This window comes from Haliotis rubra, unplaced genomic scaffold (genome assembly GCF_003918875.1).
Source record: "Haliotis rubra isolate DU_JTF1 unplaced genomic scaffold, ASM391887v1 Scf152, whole genome shotgun sequence".
Taxonomy (NCBI): domain Eukaryota; kingdom Metazoa; phylum Mollusca; class Gastropoda; order Lepetellida; family Haliotidae; genus Haliotis; species Haliotis rubra.
This window is the reverse complement of record NW_025765470.1, coordinates 527,785-544,704: the sequence shown is the minus strand read 5'-3', so window position 1 is coordinate 544,704 and position 16,920 is coordinate 527,785. Positions and strand designations below refer to the sequence as shown.

The 16,920-nt window shown below is 40.2% G+C and overlaps 1 protein-coding gene across 1 annotated transcript in view; it reads left to right on the top strand.

Moving 5' to 3' along the window:
- Window positions 1-8,700, top strand: part of LOC124270497 (solute carrier family 45 member 3-like) — a 46,353-nt gene extending 37,653 nt beyond the window's left edge. Inside the window, exons 2-3 of the mRNA XM_046705511.1 lie at window positions 3,094-4,854; window positions 5,868-8,700. Of these exons, the coding sequence (XP_046561467.1) occupies window positions 3,409-4,854; window positions 5,868-6,149 (1,728 nt within the window). The 5' untranslated portion in view covers window positions 3,094-3,408 and the 3' untranslated portion in view covers window positions 6,150-8,700. The remainder of the gene's footprint in view (window positions 1-3,093; window positions 4,855-5,867) is intronic.
- Window positions 8,701-16,920: the final 8,220 nt, after the last annotated feature.

The window sequence follows — 16,920 nt, the reverse complement described above, 5'->3', positions numbered from 1 at the left end:
TTTTACTTGTATGAAGAATTGAATCCGAAATGATTAAATCGAGGGTCCAATATCAAAAATCAAATCGAATCAAGGTCTGGGTGAGTCATTGCAGCCCTAACTGTATCCCAGTTGTGCAGATCGATGCTCATGATGTAAATCAGTGGATTGTCTGGCCCAGGCTTGATTATTTTAAAACAGGCCGATGCCATATAGCTGGAATATTGCTGAGTGTGGCGTTAGACAACAAAGAAACAAAAACAAAGAAAACAAGTACTATGCAGTCTCATTCTAATGATAAGTCGAAAGAGTCACAATGTCCAGACATTTAACTTTACGTTATGTAAAAATATCATAACCCATGTCTTATTCATTGCAAAGAAGAATCATCAAGGCATGACAAGTAACCTCCATTTAGATTTACCATTTTACCTTTATCACCTCAAAAGAAAAGGTATTTCTCTGTAAAAGATAAGTGCATCATGATTTAACACTTAATGGTAATAGTCTTAGAAATAATTTGCTGTATGATGGAACTTCTGGCAATTCAATTTATGCACAGTCATCACTTTACAGGGAGGGACAAGCAAAATTTCTATAATTGACAATCAAAGATGAAAATGCTTCTATACATCTGTGTTATGTTCAAATGTAAAGAACCCGTGAAGGTCCGGGTTAGAATGAACCTTCAGTAACCCATGCTTGTGGTAAGAGGTGACTAACGGGTGGTCAGCCAGGTGATCAATAAGCATGTGCAGTGAAATTTCAATTTCACACGTACAACTCGCACGCCTGGCTGTTCTATCAGCAAGTGGTCCTCCCTTGTAAGAAATATTGAAAAGTGACAACAAAATAATGACCATTTGTTAAACAACTTGGTTATTCCGGTGTCCAAAATTATGAGACAAATCATCATAGTTGGTCTGTCGATTTCACGTGACTGTGCAAAGTTTGATTTTGTTGCATTTATTAGATTTTGTGTTAGTGAGTAATTCATCGGTCTCAAATGAAGTCAAACGGACTATAACGGTTTGCTTTGAAATTGGGTGGAAATATTTATCATTGTTGTGGACCTGTTGTGGACTGGCAGATGGTACTGATGGGCAGATAACATTCCCAGCTTGATGGTGGTGTTGGAGGTTGGTCTGTCACAAGTGTAGACAGGTGGCCAGTGTGGTGGTCTTCCACTGACCTTCCATCACATCAGGATGTGTACCAGTAGTACATGTACCAACTCCTATTGGCTGGGTCGAAGGAGGTAATATAAATCCTTGTAAATATAAACAAATGACTAAATAAGCATTTCCAAAGTTAAGAGAGAATTTTGAGTGTGCTTATTCAAGAGTGAAGTTGGTTTCACCTTCTAGACACATGCAATAATTCTCATTTGGTATATTTGATTGTATGCAGGTATTGGAGGGACGAGGTAATAAAACCCCTTTGATTCGGATCATGTCTTGTGAACAATTTGTATAAATGCTTCACACATGGCTGGAAATACTTCTAATTTGGTTGGGCCGTGGGGTAGCTTAGTGGTTAAAGCGTTGGCTCGTCACGCCGAAGACCCGGGTTCGAATCCCCACATGGGTATATTGTGTGAAGCCCATTTCTGGTGTCCCCCGCCGTGATTTTGCTGGAATATTGCTAAAAGCGGCGTAAAACCAAACTCAGTCAGTCAGTCTAATTTGGTTGTATCTGCAGAATCAGATTTTTACACGATACTTTACAAGGGTGTGTGTAGGACTTAAGTTCATTGTATCAAGATACCCTTTATTTTGTTCTTTGAAACAATCTGGTCTCATACGTTTGTTCTTGTTCCCATATATAGTCATTCATTCTCTTAGTTATGATCATATTTATCTTACCAAGTGTTTTGTGCTTCATTAAGATGAGAGAATCATGTTTAAGTCCTTATTTCAGAAGTGAATCTCATTTACTTCACTTTCATGTGTGTATTCATTTTGACTGTATGGACCATAGGTAAACACTCCGTTGTAGCTTCCACTGTATCACAGATAACATGATAACATAAGATATGTTTGACTCCTTTGGGACTGAGGGGGCAGTGGGGTAGGCTAGTGGTTAAAGCCCAGGTTCAATTCCTCACATGGGTACACTGTGTGAAGCCCATTTCTGGTGTCTTTTTCTGTGATATTGCTATTGATCTTCAGTAACCCCATTCTCTTCCCACAGAGGTTACTCCTGTCATATTTTCCTACGTAACCTCTGTTCTAATACGGCCATATTTCCCGGTTCTCGTAAAATCCCCTAGCGGCAAAAGATCGCAACACGAATTATCTCCCTTCTTTCTATCCAATCAGAACACCTGTTACATCGACTTAGATTCAACTTGACTAACACAAGCAAATGTGGGGCCACAAATATCCCCCATCTGCCGGGGACTTGTGTTGATGTTACACACAAGACGTTTACTGGCTAGCTTGTCCGTTGTCAACGAGGGCGATGGAGACGCCACTGATCCGCCATAACATAACTGAGTTCTGTCTAGAAGAAACGTTTGCGCATCGCGCAGGGGAAGAAGTTTAGTTTTCTCGAAGCATACGGAAATTACCGAGGCCTTGCGAATGATCACTTTTGAAACAACGTCGCTGATTGCACAACTAAATCTGATTGTCTCCAATCACGAGTCTTGAACGCTCACACCATGAAAGGGCCGTATTAGAACAGAGGTTACGTAGGAAAATATGACAGGAGTAACCTCTGTGGGAAGAGAATGCAGTAACCCATGCTTGTTATAAGAGGCGACTAACAGGATCGGGTGGTCAGGCTCGCTGACACATATCATCATATTCCAATTGATTGATATCCTGTACATCGATGCTCATGCTGTTGATCACTGGATGTCTGGTCCAGACTTGATTATTTACAGACAGCCGCCATATAGCTGGAATATTGCTTAGTGTGGCATATAACTAACCTCACTCACTCACTTATTTGATCAGTAGAAAAAAATCTGCTCCCATATGTTAACATAGCCTTGAGACAGTCTTACTGCTAAGATCGCTTTGTGCAAGTGGGCCCCGGTTAGCAAAGTGGGACTCATCTCAACCCAAATTTCCTGCACATATATGGTTTTCTTTCTATTTTTTCCAGGTGATGAAACTGAAATGACATGGAAATGTCACATCATGGACCAAACCTTGACAACTACCTCGCATAACTGAGTCAGATGCTACAACTCTGTGAGAAGTCATCCAAAGGCAAACAAGACAACTGTTCACCCATAACATGGTGACTTTGTTTCTTTGATGTAGTTACTGTGAGACAGTCTGATAGGAGAGAGTCCTCAATGAAACATGCATCATATCAAACAGTTACCTCAATGTGAACATCATATGCACATCAGCATGAAACAGTTGATTCCCAAGGTTTGAGAAGCAGACGTGTAGCTCCTGAACAGACATCAACATGATGGAGGCAACTGACAACCCGTCTGGGGGATCCGGCAGGAGAACTGCCTCCCTCACCGTCACACAGATCCTGCTGCTAAATTCCGTGGTGTGTGGAGTTGAGATCTGTGCCTGTGCAGGCTTCACATATATCCCACCGATGCTGCTCAAGGTGGGCTACTCAGAAGAGACCATGAGCTTCATCTTAGGTCTAGGTCCTCTCCTAGGATTTGTCATTGTGCCCGTCCTGGGACGAGCCTCTGATCACTGCCACAGCTTTTACGGTCGTCGTCGCCCTTTCATCTTTGCCTTGTCAATGCTGTTACTTGTGTCATTATATATGATTCCATTTGGTGAGTACTTCATGACAGTGATATTTGGCTACTCTCACCTGAGTAAGGTATTGGGAATGTGGTGTCTGACTCTGGGCTCGGTGCTGCTGGACTTCACTAGCCAGGCCTGCCTGACGCCCTGCGAGGCCCTACTCAACGATGCTTCCATGGACACAGGGCAACATGAACGTGTGTTCTCCATCTACTCCTCTATGGTGTCCCTAGGAGGTGTCTTTGGTTACCTACTCACAGCAATAGATTGGAAGTCTAATTCCCTAGGCGTCTACTTTGGCTCGCAGGAGGCCTCCATATTCTCAATACTAATTGTTGTGTTCACTATATTATTAGCAGCCACTCTTATAGTCGCTGAGGAGAGACCATTGTCATCCCTGGGTCGGCAGAACTCATTGTCAGACATGGAAGGAAGTTTTGGGAATTCTAAAGCTCAAGAATCTGGCTACAGCAGTTCCTCCTCAGAAGACGTCCCGTCTAGTATTTTATCAAATCATAAGGCCAACTTACAGACTTCTAGTCCACTGCGGTCTGAATGGAGAAGCAGAGCATCACAAACCAGATCAAAATTGCGTTCTGTGATTTTTGGATTTTTTACTCGTGGTCGCTTCTTGTCAAGCGTTTGTGACTGTTTTAGACTGGTTTCCTGTGGGATATTTTCTCTGTTGCCACAACAACTGAAACAGGTATTTGACGTTCCAATTGTCCTGAGATACCTCACGATAGCCCATTTCTGTTCTTGGACAGCTCTTATGGGCTTCAACCTGTATTTTACCGACTTTGTAGGACAGGCAGTATACAACGGCAACCCAAATGCCCCTGAAGGCTCCCCCAATGAGAACCTGTACGATGAAGGAGTGAGAATGGGCAGCTGGGGGTTGTTGCTGCATTGTATTACATCAGCATCTTACGCATTTTTCATCGAGAAACTGGTAGACAAGTATGGATCTCAGCTGACTTATCTAGTAGGAATGTCATCCTTCTGTTTTGCCATGATGGGGATGGTGCTCTTCAGGAATGTGTACATTGTGAACATTATGGCTGCCTTTACAGGATTTGCATATGCCACAGTCACAACTATTCCTTTTATTTTAGTGTCAAAGTATCACATCGATAAAGAGGTAAGAGTCCAATCCAGAAAGAAATATCTCATCTTTAACTGACTGTAACTTCTCCTTTATAACTGATGACAGGTAGGGCATATTTTATGGGTGGAAATCCCATATCAGGATCCTGTACAGATCATTTAGTTTAAAGAACCTAATACTTTTGAACTTGTAATTTAGGATAGTGCTGTATTCTGATCCACCCAAAAAATCTTTCAAGCTTTTCATTAGGGCTGCAACGATTCACCCAGACCTCGATTTGATCATTTTCGGTTCGATTCTTCATACAAGTAGAAACATCAGATTGCATTTAACTCTGAGTTTATTAAACTAAACATATCACACTGAAAACTTTTCCCAAAATTTGACTAGGAAATCAGGAATGTAAATGATGTACCCCGGTAACCTTTTTCAAACAAATACAATAGGATGTTTAAACACAGAACAGCTCTTAAATATCGAATCGAAATAGTAATAATGATTTTCAGTGACTCGAAACCGAATTGTTGCAGCCCTTCTTTTCATGTCAGATGATTGAGTATAATGTCTTCAGATATTTATTACGTAAATGATATGTGTAAGTCATGTCAAGCATAGCTCCACCCTGTATCTGTACTAGTATTCATTGATGTCTATATTTTGGTTGGAAAATGTACGGAGAACATCCTAAACTTTGTATAAATTGAAGTGGAAATAAATATATATACAAACCAAATTTTAAAATGATCCTGTACAGGTCCCCAGATTTCTGGATGTATTCTTGTGAATGACCCCAGATAAACAAAAAAATGCGTTTTTCACATTCTGCTATTGTGGCCTGATATTTCTGGTACCTGTTAATCACTTTCATTGTTTGAAAGTTTGAAAGCTCTGCCCCAACAGCTAAAAGTAACTTCATGAATATGTTTGTTTAGACAATATGTTTGTTAGAGTTGTCAGTTTAACAGTAAACATTTTATGCATGCTGACCATAGCTTGATGTGAAAGTGTGTATGATATTTGTCATAACTGCACCAACACTGTTTCAGATTTACTTCTTTGATGTCATGTCCAGTAACGGTCAGTCTTTGTCTGCACGAGGAATAGCCACGGACATGGCTGTGCTGGACTCTGCCTACTTCCTTTCCCAGGTGGTGCTGGCCACTGCCATGGGCTACATCGTCCACATCACCGGCACTGTCTACGCCTACATGGTGTGCGCTGGCGTCATGGGACTCCTGGCTTGTTTCTTTATACAAAAAGTCATCATATCTAAGTCTGACGTGCGAGCCCTACAGATGGGGGAGAGGCAACACAGTATCTTCAGCTGACCTGAAGCCCATTATTATACTTGGTAGACATTTTAACAATATAGTGGCATGTTATATGTACAACTGTATATCAGACATGGGACAGAAAACAATGTCTATTACTATTCCAAAATAGGTAGATTCTTTGTTCTTTGTCAACAGGGTTCGTCTACTCTTGACTGTCTTGTACACCCTGGGAATATATACTCATGGGAAATAATAACACAACCAAAGATTTTTGTTAGCGAAATATGTCACTGATGTATCTAGTACGTATTAATTATACTGTCTAATGGTATTTTGTCTTTGGGGTACAACGAAATAACATACAAGTTATGAATAATCTTTAAAGCAGTTTCCTAGTTTTAATTCTTAGTGTTGTCATGGAAACTAATATTTTTTATTCCACACTGAATTTCTTTTATTTAATAGGTTTCTCTTTGGGGCCTACTTAAACCTGAAATATATGTTATATCAACCTGCTGTGCAGAGTTACTTCCCTTAGTTGTGCCAGGAGTGAGGTTTGAATCCCAGATGTCTGGTCTGTTTCCTGGTTTGTCAGCATTATATGTGGTTAATGTTTATGTCCGCGTCCAGATATATATGGTACAGCTGTCTTTACTATGTTATACTGACATGAGGGTACACTGCTAATAATATTCAGCATGGGAAAAGGAAGCATAAATATAGTTTTTGTATTAGATAAATTGTATATATATGATTATTTGACCAATGGGGATATAGGAACTGTGTTAGTGATATTGTATTGTCTGTATGTTTGTATAATGGCGGGATAAATGGAGATTAACCTTGTGTGAGTTAATGTACTGCAGATAGATAAACTTGCATCGTCTTTGTGTTCATGCATTTTATGCATCCAGTATTTTTACCCATCAGAAGCTCTATCATGCAGCATGTGTATTCATGCATGAGAAGTATTCATATCCATCGGAGAAGCTATCTTGCGGCAGATGTAACTTTATGCATCTTTTTTAGTTTCGTATGCGATATTGTGCATATGAGGACATCAGAATGATGATACATCTAAGTCCAATGCATAATACTGTTTGTTGATACCTAATTGCATTTTTTATCATTTTGTGAAAGGATATGTCAACCTTCCACAGCAATACTTACTTCAAATTTAACTGAACTTAACTGAAGGCCAAACCACTTTTATTTCTCGTTTTACAGATCCGTCGGTCATATTTTTTTCAAGAATAAGAAAAATAATAATAATTAATTTTCCCTGCTCAAACAATAAGATCCTAACGTTAATGTAATATAAGTGAAATACCCTTGAAATCGGTAAGAAACTTAAATTCACTCAACTTACTTTTGATATAAACAAACCAAAAGTATTAACATGGAAACTCATGTGGATTTTTGCTTTGACTGGTGATATTTTTTAAATAATTTTTCCCTCCTGCCTTTAGGTTTTCTGTGGACAAAAATCCGTAAAACAAGAAATAAAATTGGTCTGACCTTAACATCATGTTTGTATCAATACTGAAAGTGCTGGGATGATGAAGGAGACAACAATATTTTAGTGAATCTGTTAACGCAGCAAAAGTAAAGTGGAGGCCCTCTATTTTGTTCGCAGTTTAGGTTGATGTACGAAATTGTTGAGAAACTCCCCAAACCTCAGACATGTTGGCAATATACTTACATACGTACTGTGGCCACAGTGCCACACATAACAGCTGTAATATGGTCTGTCTCAATTAGGTTTGTAACAGCTGACTAAATACATCCCAGCTTACCATCAATAGTTGACACTGACACCCAACTTCAGCATCTCCTCTACCATAAATAGTCATAATGAAATTAAAATAACAGTCATCAAATTTTCCCTATAGTTGTGACCTAAAATCCAATTGGCTTGAAGATGTACTTCTTCATCCAGAACTGGTTCAGGGACCCTATCCACAAAGCAGTCCTAGCACTACGCCATTCATAAGCCAGAGCTAAAGTTTTGAGTTATGATGGGTCGTACACTTTTTGGATCAGGACCGAGGAATATATAGAGGCAATTCTCTCTACCTCTCTCAACTGCCAACTACTGTGCTGAATCAGGGATGTGGCAGGTTGTTTAGCTTTGTCCTCATCTCAAATAATGCAAGCAAGCGTAAACAGGATGGTCACCAGTCCTTAACTTGTCCTTGGTCATCCCTGCTCGTCACACACTCCCTGACAACACATCAATCAGAGCCTGTGACCTCCGTGTTCATCTCCCACAGGCTGCTGCTGCTGCTGCTGCTGATACTACACAATATATTTGTATAAACAGAGGAGTTTCTATTTTTCTTATGTATTTTGTTGTCTTTTGTGATGTGTTATGAAGTTCATTATTATATTTTGGATATATTATACATATACATGCATGTTAAATATTGTTAATGTGTTCACTGACTGTGTTGATGGATAGTGTTAAAGTGTACAGCAGGAATAGCAAGTCGTGTGACCTCCCATCCTGACCTCCTCCTGTGGTGACATCCCTCACAGTCCCAGCTGGGCTAGGTACTGCAGCTCACTGCATACATTCAGCAGTAGAAACAACCCTTAGCACAAATGATAATAACGTATAAGGGACCGTTCATAATTTATGGCTAGGGGGAGTGATGATGATTTTAAGGGGGGTGATGATGATTTTAGGGGGGTGTCACCCATTTTGATTTGGGAGCTAGGGTGGTCAGCAATTTTGTACATAAAAAATATGTTTAAAATTATGCTTAGAAATTATGGGAAGGGGGAGAGGGGGGTCATTGATTTTGTACGTCGGGGGTACTTATTTTGTACGTATATTTTATGTACGTATGTCTAAGAAAAATATAAATTTGTAATTTTGTTACATTTCCAGACCTAAAACTGGAAATACAAAGTCTTTATTAATAATGCGAAACAAAATGGCAATTTCCATTATATATTCCTAGGTATCTTTGAACTGTTCACAAATACTTCATCACTCCTTCAGTGAAGTCCATTTCTGGTGTCCCCTGCCATGATATTGCTGGAATATTGCTAACAGCGGCGTAAAACTAAACTCAGTCAGTCAGTCATCACTATCTCACATCTTCATGTCTTTCTGTGCACAGGAATGGTCACGAAGCCTACATAGTGAAATGGCATCAAAAGCAGCCAAAAAAATCCATTTGAGGTTTACCTACGTCCCCAGTGAGATGGTTTCGCAATTATCTATGATACAGAATGGCAGAGTAAAGATGTTTCTCAACAATTTGCCTCCAGATTGAAATCTTAAACACACATACATACACATGCAGAAACTCCATACCACTTTTGAGATTGGATATTCATGTTTCAGTCCCACTTTGCACAGTTGGTGGTGGCAGGTTGAGCAGTGGTAGTCCAGGTACAGACACTTTGTTAATGTCGCCATTTGATTACCATCATACTTCATTATGATTCTTCAAACTGTCAGCTTATTTCCATGACACTGACCTACTGTGATGTCATTTGTTTTTTCTCTGGAAGTAGAAACTCTTCCTTCATGATATTTATTATGATGATGCTTTTCTATAAACTGTTGATTGAATTTACAATTCATGGGATTCAGTGTCAAGGCGGGTGATGCTGTTTCAATGTCCCATGTTCAATGTCCCATGTAAGACTTTTTGTAATAACTTTTTGTTTTTTTGGTTTAAACGTGGATGCATGGCTGGAACAGGAGTGCAGTTTCTTACACATGAATATTTTACATTGACTTATGAGGAAAACACAGGACCCAGACATAGGATAAATATAAACATTTCACCACCCCACCCGGTGACCCCTCCCCACCCCAACACTTCAAGGTAAACATGAGACTCAACTCATCATGCGGAATAGATTCAACATTTAAGGCTTCTTTTTGTGTTTATTGTTAGCCATTTATGGTAAGAAGCTGTTCGATCTGCAATGTCAATATTGTCATGTGTTCAGGGTATTGGTTTCGTCAACAGTGTCCACCAGGTGCATCATTTAGAGGCGGTGTTCATCGTCTGTGCAGTGTGTGGAAGTGATATAGACCAATGAAGCTTTCATCCTTTTATTGATTTTGTTAACCATGACAACGATTTGTCACAGATGATCTTTCTAAAAAGTCTAAGTCAGTGTCAAGACAATCTCTGCTGTCCCCTGAGTTTATTTCTAGACAAAAGCTGTTTGTTAATTCATGTTAATGTTCTATGGGACAGTGATTATTCTGTTTAAGAAATACAGTTCGTTCTACCACCATGTATAGTGTGATTAAGCACACTTTCGCTCTGAACTTTTATAGTTAAAGCACGAGGACGCTTGCATCATTGACTAGAATGGCGCAGTGATGCCAGTAGATTGTGACGTAATGCAAAAAGTGTACATTATCGTCTGATAAAGTACTGTCGGCGCCTTTGATCTTTCACCGAAGCATCTTAGAATCAGTATTTTGTTGCAGTGGTACATGTACTGAGTGCAGGGATTAGTTTGATGATCTTGTGTAATGCTGTTTAGTGCTGGACAAAATAATTTATGTTTAAGAATTAAAATGAGCATACAGCCATGTAGTATCACAGTATATTTTGTGATGACTTTTAAAAAGAATGGAGAAAAGTAGTCCCAGGATCTGAGGGGCTGCAACATGCTGTGCAGAGTTACATCCCTTACCTGCCAGGATCTGCTACTCATGGCTTTCTACACTAGTAAGCGGATATCACTGGATCATACTGAATACTGCACCCAACTCACTCATTATGAACATGACATTTATGAATTAAGCATATCATACTAAATCATATCTGATATTGTGATATCAATCACCTTGTTTCATGCTGATTATCCTTGTTCACAGCTGGGTTTTTTCATGCAAACAATAAGCATATTTGTATTGCACCAAATTCCATTCACAGGTGAATGCTCGGAGCGCTACAGTGATAAAACAAGCATAATCTGAACACATTTCATGTAGTAATGCAGCAGTATTTCTGCAGCAGATGTGTTTTGTGTCAAATCTTGACAGATAGAAGGGTTGGGTACAGTTTGTTTCGTAGTTCCTATAGCAGCACCAAAGATCTCAGACCAATGAATTTCAGGGTGGTTGCGTGGATTTTAAACAGAACACAATCTGTGTGGTCAGAACAGAGAGATCTTGAAGATGTATATTATGTAGCACTGGTAAGTGAGGGAGATGATTTTGCACTCTAGTCTTGCCTGAAAGGGAGCCAGTGCGGTTGATTCCGAGTTGATTATTATGCGAGTATTTGCCAGTTGAGGGTAAAGAGCATGCTGCTGTATCTGAAACAGCCTGGAGTTGACTGAGGACATTCTTCAGTTGATAAAAGGCTAGAGCAGTCAACAAGTCACATTTCACCTGATGTCAGGTTGTCGTTGCTGTTGTGTTAAGGCCATTTGTAGGTATGCTCCAGTCACTTTTACGTGGGCTGTGTATGATTTATGCATGACTGAAGATGACGGCTTTTGTGATGAGTTGTCTATAAATAAGTACTCCTTAACATACTCGCTAGAAAGCATGGCAGTAAGATAGGTCACGACAGGACAGATAAAGTCATGTAATAGCACTCAGTACAGTGAACATATTACCATTCTACTCTTACTGCATATATATTCTTTTTTATAACTAATTCATAAATTGGGTTGGAGAAAAACCTAAGTTTCTGAGCAACTCATAATCAAGGCATGTGTCTGTGTCAACACTTATTCTAGTCAAACATTACATGAGTTGATAACACATACCCTGATATGTCTTCTCAACAACAAATCAAATATTATTTTTATTATCTAATATTTTATATATATTTGATTTAAATAGAGGTAGTTGACGGACATGTTCTACTGATGGGCTTCCAGGGCTAAGTTACTCTAAGAAGTCCAGGGCAAAGACTGTGGTAACTCCCATAATATGTCGGGTTCTGTTGTGAAGTACCTGAAAGTAGCCTCCGGGCTGATTCTTTGTCTGCATTCTATACCAGGAAATGAAAAAATAGTCAACTCCACTAAGAAGACATAATCTGATTATATTATCATTACCATTCATAATGATTTCATATCTTACTGTTTTTAGAGATGTGTCAGTAGGATTTCATATTACGCCATCTTGTTTGGAGAATCACTACAATGCCCAAGTGTTATTTTAAGAAAGTAATTCTGTCAACACTCTGGGTAATATTTAGACTTTGTGTAACAGCCTCCACATTTCACATGGTCATTTTTGGGGTTTTAAGCATATTCTATTGTACAAGAGACTTTATAATTTAGTTTTATTGGTATAAAATAAATGATTTGGTCACCTGAACTCACAGTGTATTGTTTTTATTGTATACTGATTGAGTAGATTTATAAATGTTGACCATCACCAGCTGACACCGAACACCTGACACTTCTAGTGCTGGGGTTGCCTTGTGGAACAGTTCATGGTTTCTACATACTCATGGTGACTTTGTATGACGGCACTGGATCTCACCACATAGGATGCTGCTAAACAACTGATACACTGTTCAGAGTAAAACTCAGTGATACTCTTAGATTACTGGAGGAGGTCGGGTAGCCTTGTGGTTAAAGCGTTCGCTCGTCACGCTGAAGAACCGGGTTTGATTCCCCACATGGGTGCAATGTGTGAAGCCCATTTCTGGTGTCTCTGTTTCCCTTCACCCCAACCCTAACCCCCAAACACACACCCCCACCCCCAACCCCCACTCCCATGATATTGCTGGAATATTGCTAAAAGCAGCGTAAAACTCACTCTCTTAGATTACTGCAGGTCAGGCCATCATAAAGTGATTGGTTTCATCTTTACCTGTTTTGTAAATGAACACCCAACCTCATTTTCATCTTCTTGAGCACGGACAAAGAAACTTGCTTTTTATTGCCTTGCTATCAAGTATAGAAATATACCATATCCAAAACAGCCAGTCAACATGCACACAGATCCCTTGAACAGTTTGAGTTGATGGATGTATGCCGTTGACTGAAGTCCAACACTTCCAGTCAACATGCACACAGATCCCTTGAACAGTTTGAGTTGATGGATGTATGCCGTTGACTGAAGTCCAACAGTTTGAGTTGATGGATGTATGCCGTTGACTTCCAGTCAACATGCACACAGATCCCTTGAACAGTTTGAGTTGATGGATGTATGCCGTTGACTGAAGTCCAACACTTCCAGTTGCACACAGATCAGTTTGAGTTGATGGAACATGCACACAGATCCCTTGAACAGTTTGAGTTGATGGATGTATGCCGTTGACTGAAGTCCAACACTTCCAGTCAACATGCACACAGATCCCTTGAACAGTTTGAGTTGATGGATGTATGCCGTTGACTGAAGTCCAACACTTCCAGTCAACATGCACACAGATCCCTTTGAAGTCAGTTGATGGATGTATGCCGTTGACTGAAGTCCAACACTTCCAGTCAACATGCACACAGATCCCTTGAACAGTTTGAGTTGATGGATGTATGCCGTTGACTGAAGTCCAACACTTCCAGTCAACATGCACACAGATCCCTTGAACAGTTTGAGTTGATGGATGTAAGTCCGTTCCCTTGAACAGTTTGAGTTGATGGATGTATGCCGTTGACTGAAGTCCAACACTTCCAGTCAACATGCACACAGATCCCTTGAACAGTTTGAGTTGATGGATGTATGCCGTTGACTGAAGTCCAACACTTCCAGTCAACATGCACACAGATCCCTTGAACAGTTTGAGTTGATGGATGTATGCCGTTGACTGAAGTCCAACACTTCCAGTCAACATGCACACAGATCCCTTGAACAGTTTGAGTTGATGGATGTATGCCGCTGACTGAAGTCAACACTTCCAGTCAACACACAGATCCCTTGAACAGTTTGAGTTGATGGATGCCACTGAAGTCCAACACTTCCAGTCAACATGCACACAGATCCCTTGAACAGTTTGAGTTGATGGATGTATGCCGTTGACTGAAGTCCAACACTTCCAGTCAACATGCACACAGATCCCTTGAACAGTTTGAGTTGATGGATGTATGCCGTTGACTGAAGTCCAACACTTCCAGTCAACATGCACACAGATCCCTTGAACAGCTTGAGTTGATGATGAATGCAGTTGACTGAAGTCCAACACTTCCAGTCGATCCCTTGAACAGTTTGAGTTGATGGTATTAACCCACACAGATCCCTTGAACAGTTTGAGTTGATGATGCAGTTGACTGAAGTCCAACACTGCTCGGGGTATTAACCCTCGTATTGCACAAAGTATGCAAAGTTAATTGGTTCCTAATTGGTTAATTCATGTTTAGCACTAACTGCTTGTGTTGTTAAGGTTGTGTACTGTCAAATAAACAGTCTGGACTTCAGAAACAATGCAACTACAGCTGAGTGTTTATTGAGGGTTGATCATGTGTTGAAGTCAGATAAGCGTGGATTTTCTCATGGGACTTCTTTGAGTGGCATTTAGAAGTTGGTGTTTTGAACAATGAGGAGTGCTCTATATACAACTTCTTCATTATTAATATGAGGGACGTTTTGGTATAGCTCCTAGCACCGTTATGACTGGCTACGACGAAATGTCGCTCTTATTAATAATGAAGTTGTATATATCCATAAAACTCTACTCGTTTCTCATGGGACTAATAAACTGTTGGAATTCGGAATAGATTACAGAATCATCTGTGTGACATTTTACAGCTGCTGTGCCAGGATTAGGCAGAATAGGTAACATGTCTATTGCCTCTGATCTATTTCTTTTTAAAATATTAAAAAATGATACCCAAGGGAACCAACCCTCCCTGTTTGTGTTGTCTCTTGCATGGATGTTCCATTTTGCCAATACCGTAACATTGCCTGAGACCTTTGGGAATCGAGGACAGGACAGGCCCCCAGTAGCCCCTGCTTATCATTTAGAGAGTAACGGGACTGAATAGGCACCAGTCACCCATTTTTGTCTTACAAGAAATACCAACAACATTCAACAGCTTGTTCATGCTTTATGTCATGTAATTCTGTGTGAAGAGAATTGGGTTGCTACATCTCACTTCTCAATCAACATCTACCTTTTAAATATTAAATACTGCTTTCTTTAATATTACTGCTTCAGTGCATTATGTGTTTGCGTAGAATTTAGTGTCAAACCATTCTTGTAAACCTTGGGCTCACTAGTTGAAGGTCTTCCAAACTTTGCTGTGTAGAACCATGTTCCTCAGGAGTGTGTGTCATCAGGATTGTGTGTCGTAGGACTGTGTGTCGTCAGGATTGTGTGTCGTCAGGATTGTGTGGCGTAGGACTGTGTGGCGTCAGGACTGTGTGGCGTCAGGACTGTGTGTCATCAGGATTGTGTGTCGTAGGACTGTGTGTCGTCAGGATTGTGTGGCGTAGGACTGTGTGGCGTCAGGATTGTGTGTCATCAGGATTGTGTGTCGTAGGACTGTGTGTCGTCAGGACTGTGTGTAGTAGGACTGTGTGTCGTCAGGATTGTGTGTCGACAGGTCTGTGTGTCATCAGGATTGTGTGTCGACAGGACTGTGTCGTCAGGATTGTGTGTCGTAGGACTGTGTGTCATCAGGATTGTGTGTCGTAGGACTGTGTGTCGTCAGGACTGTGTGTCGTCAGAACTGTGTGTCGTCAGGATTGTGTGTCATCAGGATTGTGTGTCGTCGGGACTGTGTGTCATCAGGATTGTGTGTCGTCAGGGGTGTTGTCGGTTCAAAGCAAGGTCTACTGTGATAATCATTGGTTAGCATCACCATACCTGTATCGCTAGTGCTTCACAACATTGTTGAATCCCATGACAATCACAGACTCTGAAACCACTGCTTCATGCTTTTGCAGTAAGTCTTCATCAGTACGGGCTTCCAAAGGGTATGTAATGGCTCGCATCCTTGAAGAATGGCTCATGTGATCTTCAGTATTGCTAAGCAACCTCACTAACTTCAAACTGATCATGTTGATACACAAACTTGTATAACCTCATGTCTGCCAGTATTTTGTTCTTGTCCATGTCATGTGTTTGTCTGTAATGTTCCAGTCTGGTTTCTTCAGTTTGAGGGGTGGTGGGGTAGTCTAATGGTTAAAGTGTCCGCTTATCACACCGAAGATCCAAATTCGATTCATCACATGGGTACAATGTGTGAAGCCCATTTCTGGTGTCCCCTACCGTGATATTACTGGAACATTGCTAAAAGCGGCGTAAAACCATACTCACTCTTCTTTTTGAAAATTGTGGTTAGGCGATAGATAAAGATTGTTCTATATGTTACTATTACACAAACTCTAATTGTCGTTGTTAAAAATGTCTCCTACATTATTAGCATGGGGTATCAATAGTTGGGTTATGTGGTAATTAGAACTACAACAGTTTGTTTTATAGTGTGCCTTGACACTGACCATGGAGGTGCTCAGGAGGCCTGTGTGTCCAAAACATTTGGTTCCATCTAAAACAGACGTCTCACAGCTACTTAATTCTTAACTTCTGTTGTTTTTTTGTGTGCGACATGTCAGTGCTGAGATCAATTTGTGTGCAAGGTACAGTTGGTGTTGCAAATAATGTGATAAAGTTTACAAGTAATCCCGAAGGCGTTTTCAGTTGTCAACTTATAACTGACGGCTGGAGGGAGAATTATGTTTTAAAATATGGTCATTGTAAATTATGTTGTCTTTCATATTACATATTAGTCTTTGATTCTTATACTTAATGTCTTTCTGCTTGGACTTTATACTGGTTTTTGTGTGTGTGTTTTGTAATCAGGGGGTATATGGGCTGTCTTCCAACTGAGTTATATTTTCCATGTTTGCTGGTTGTTCATGACTTACAAAAACAGTCTT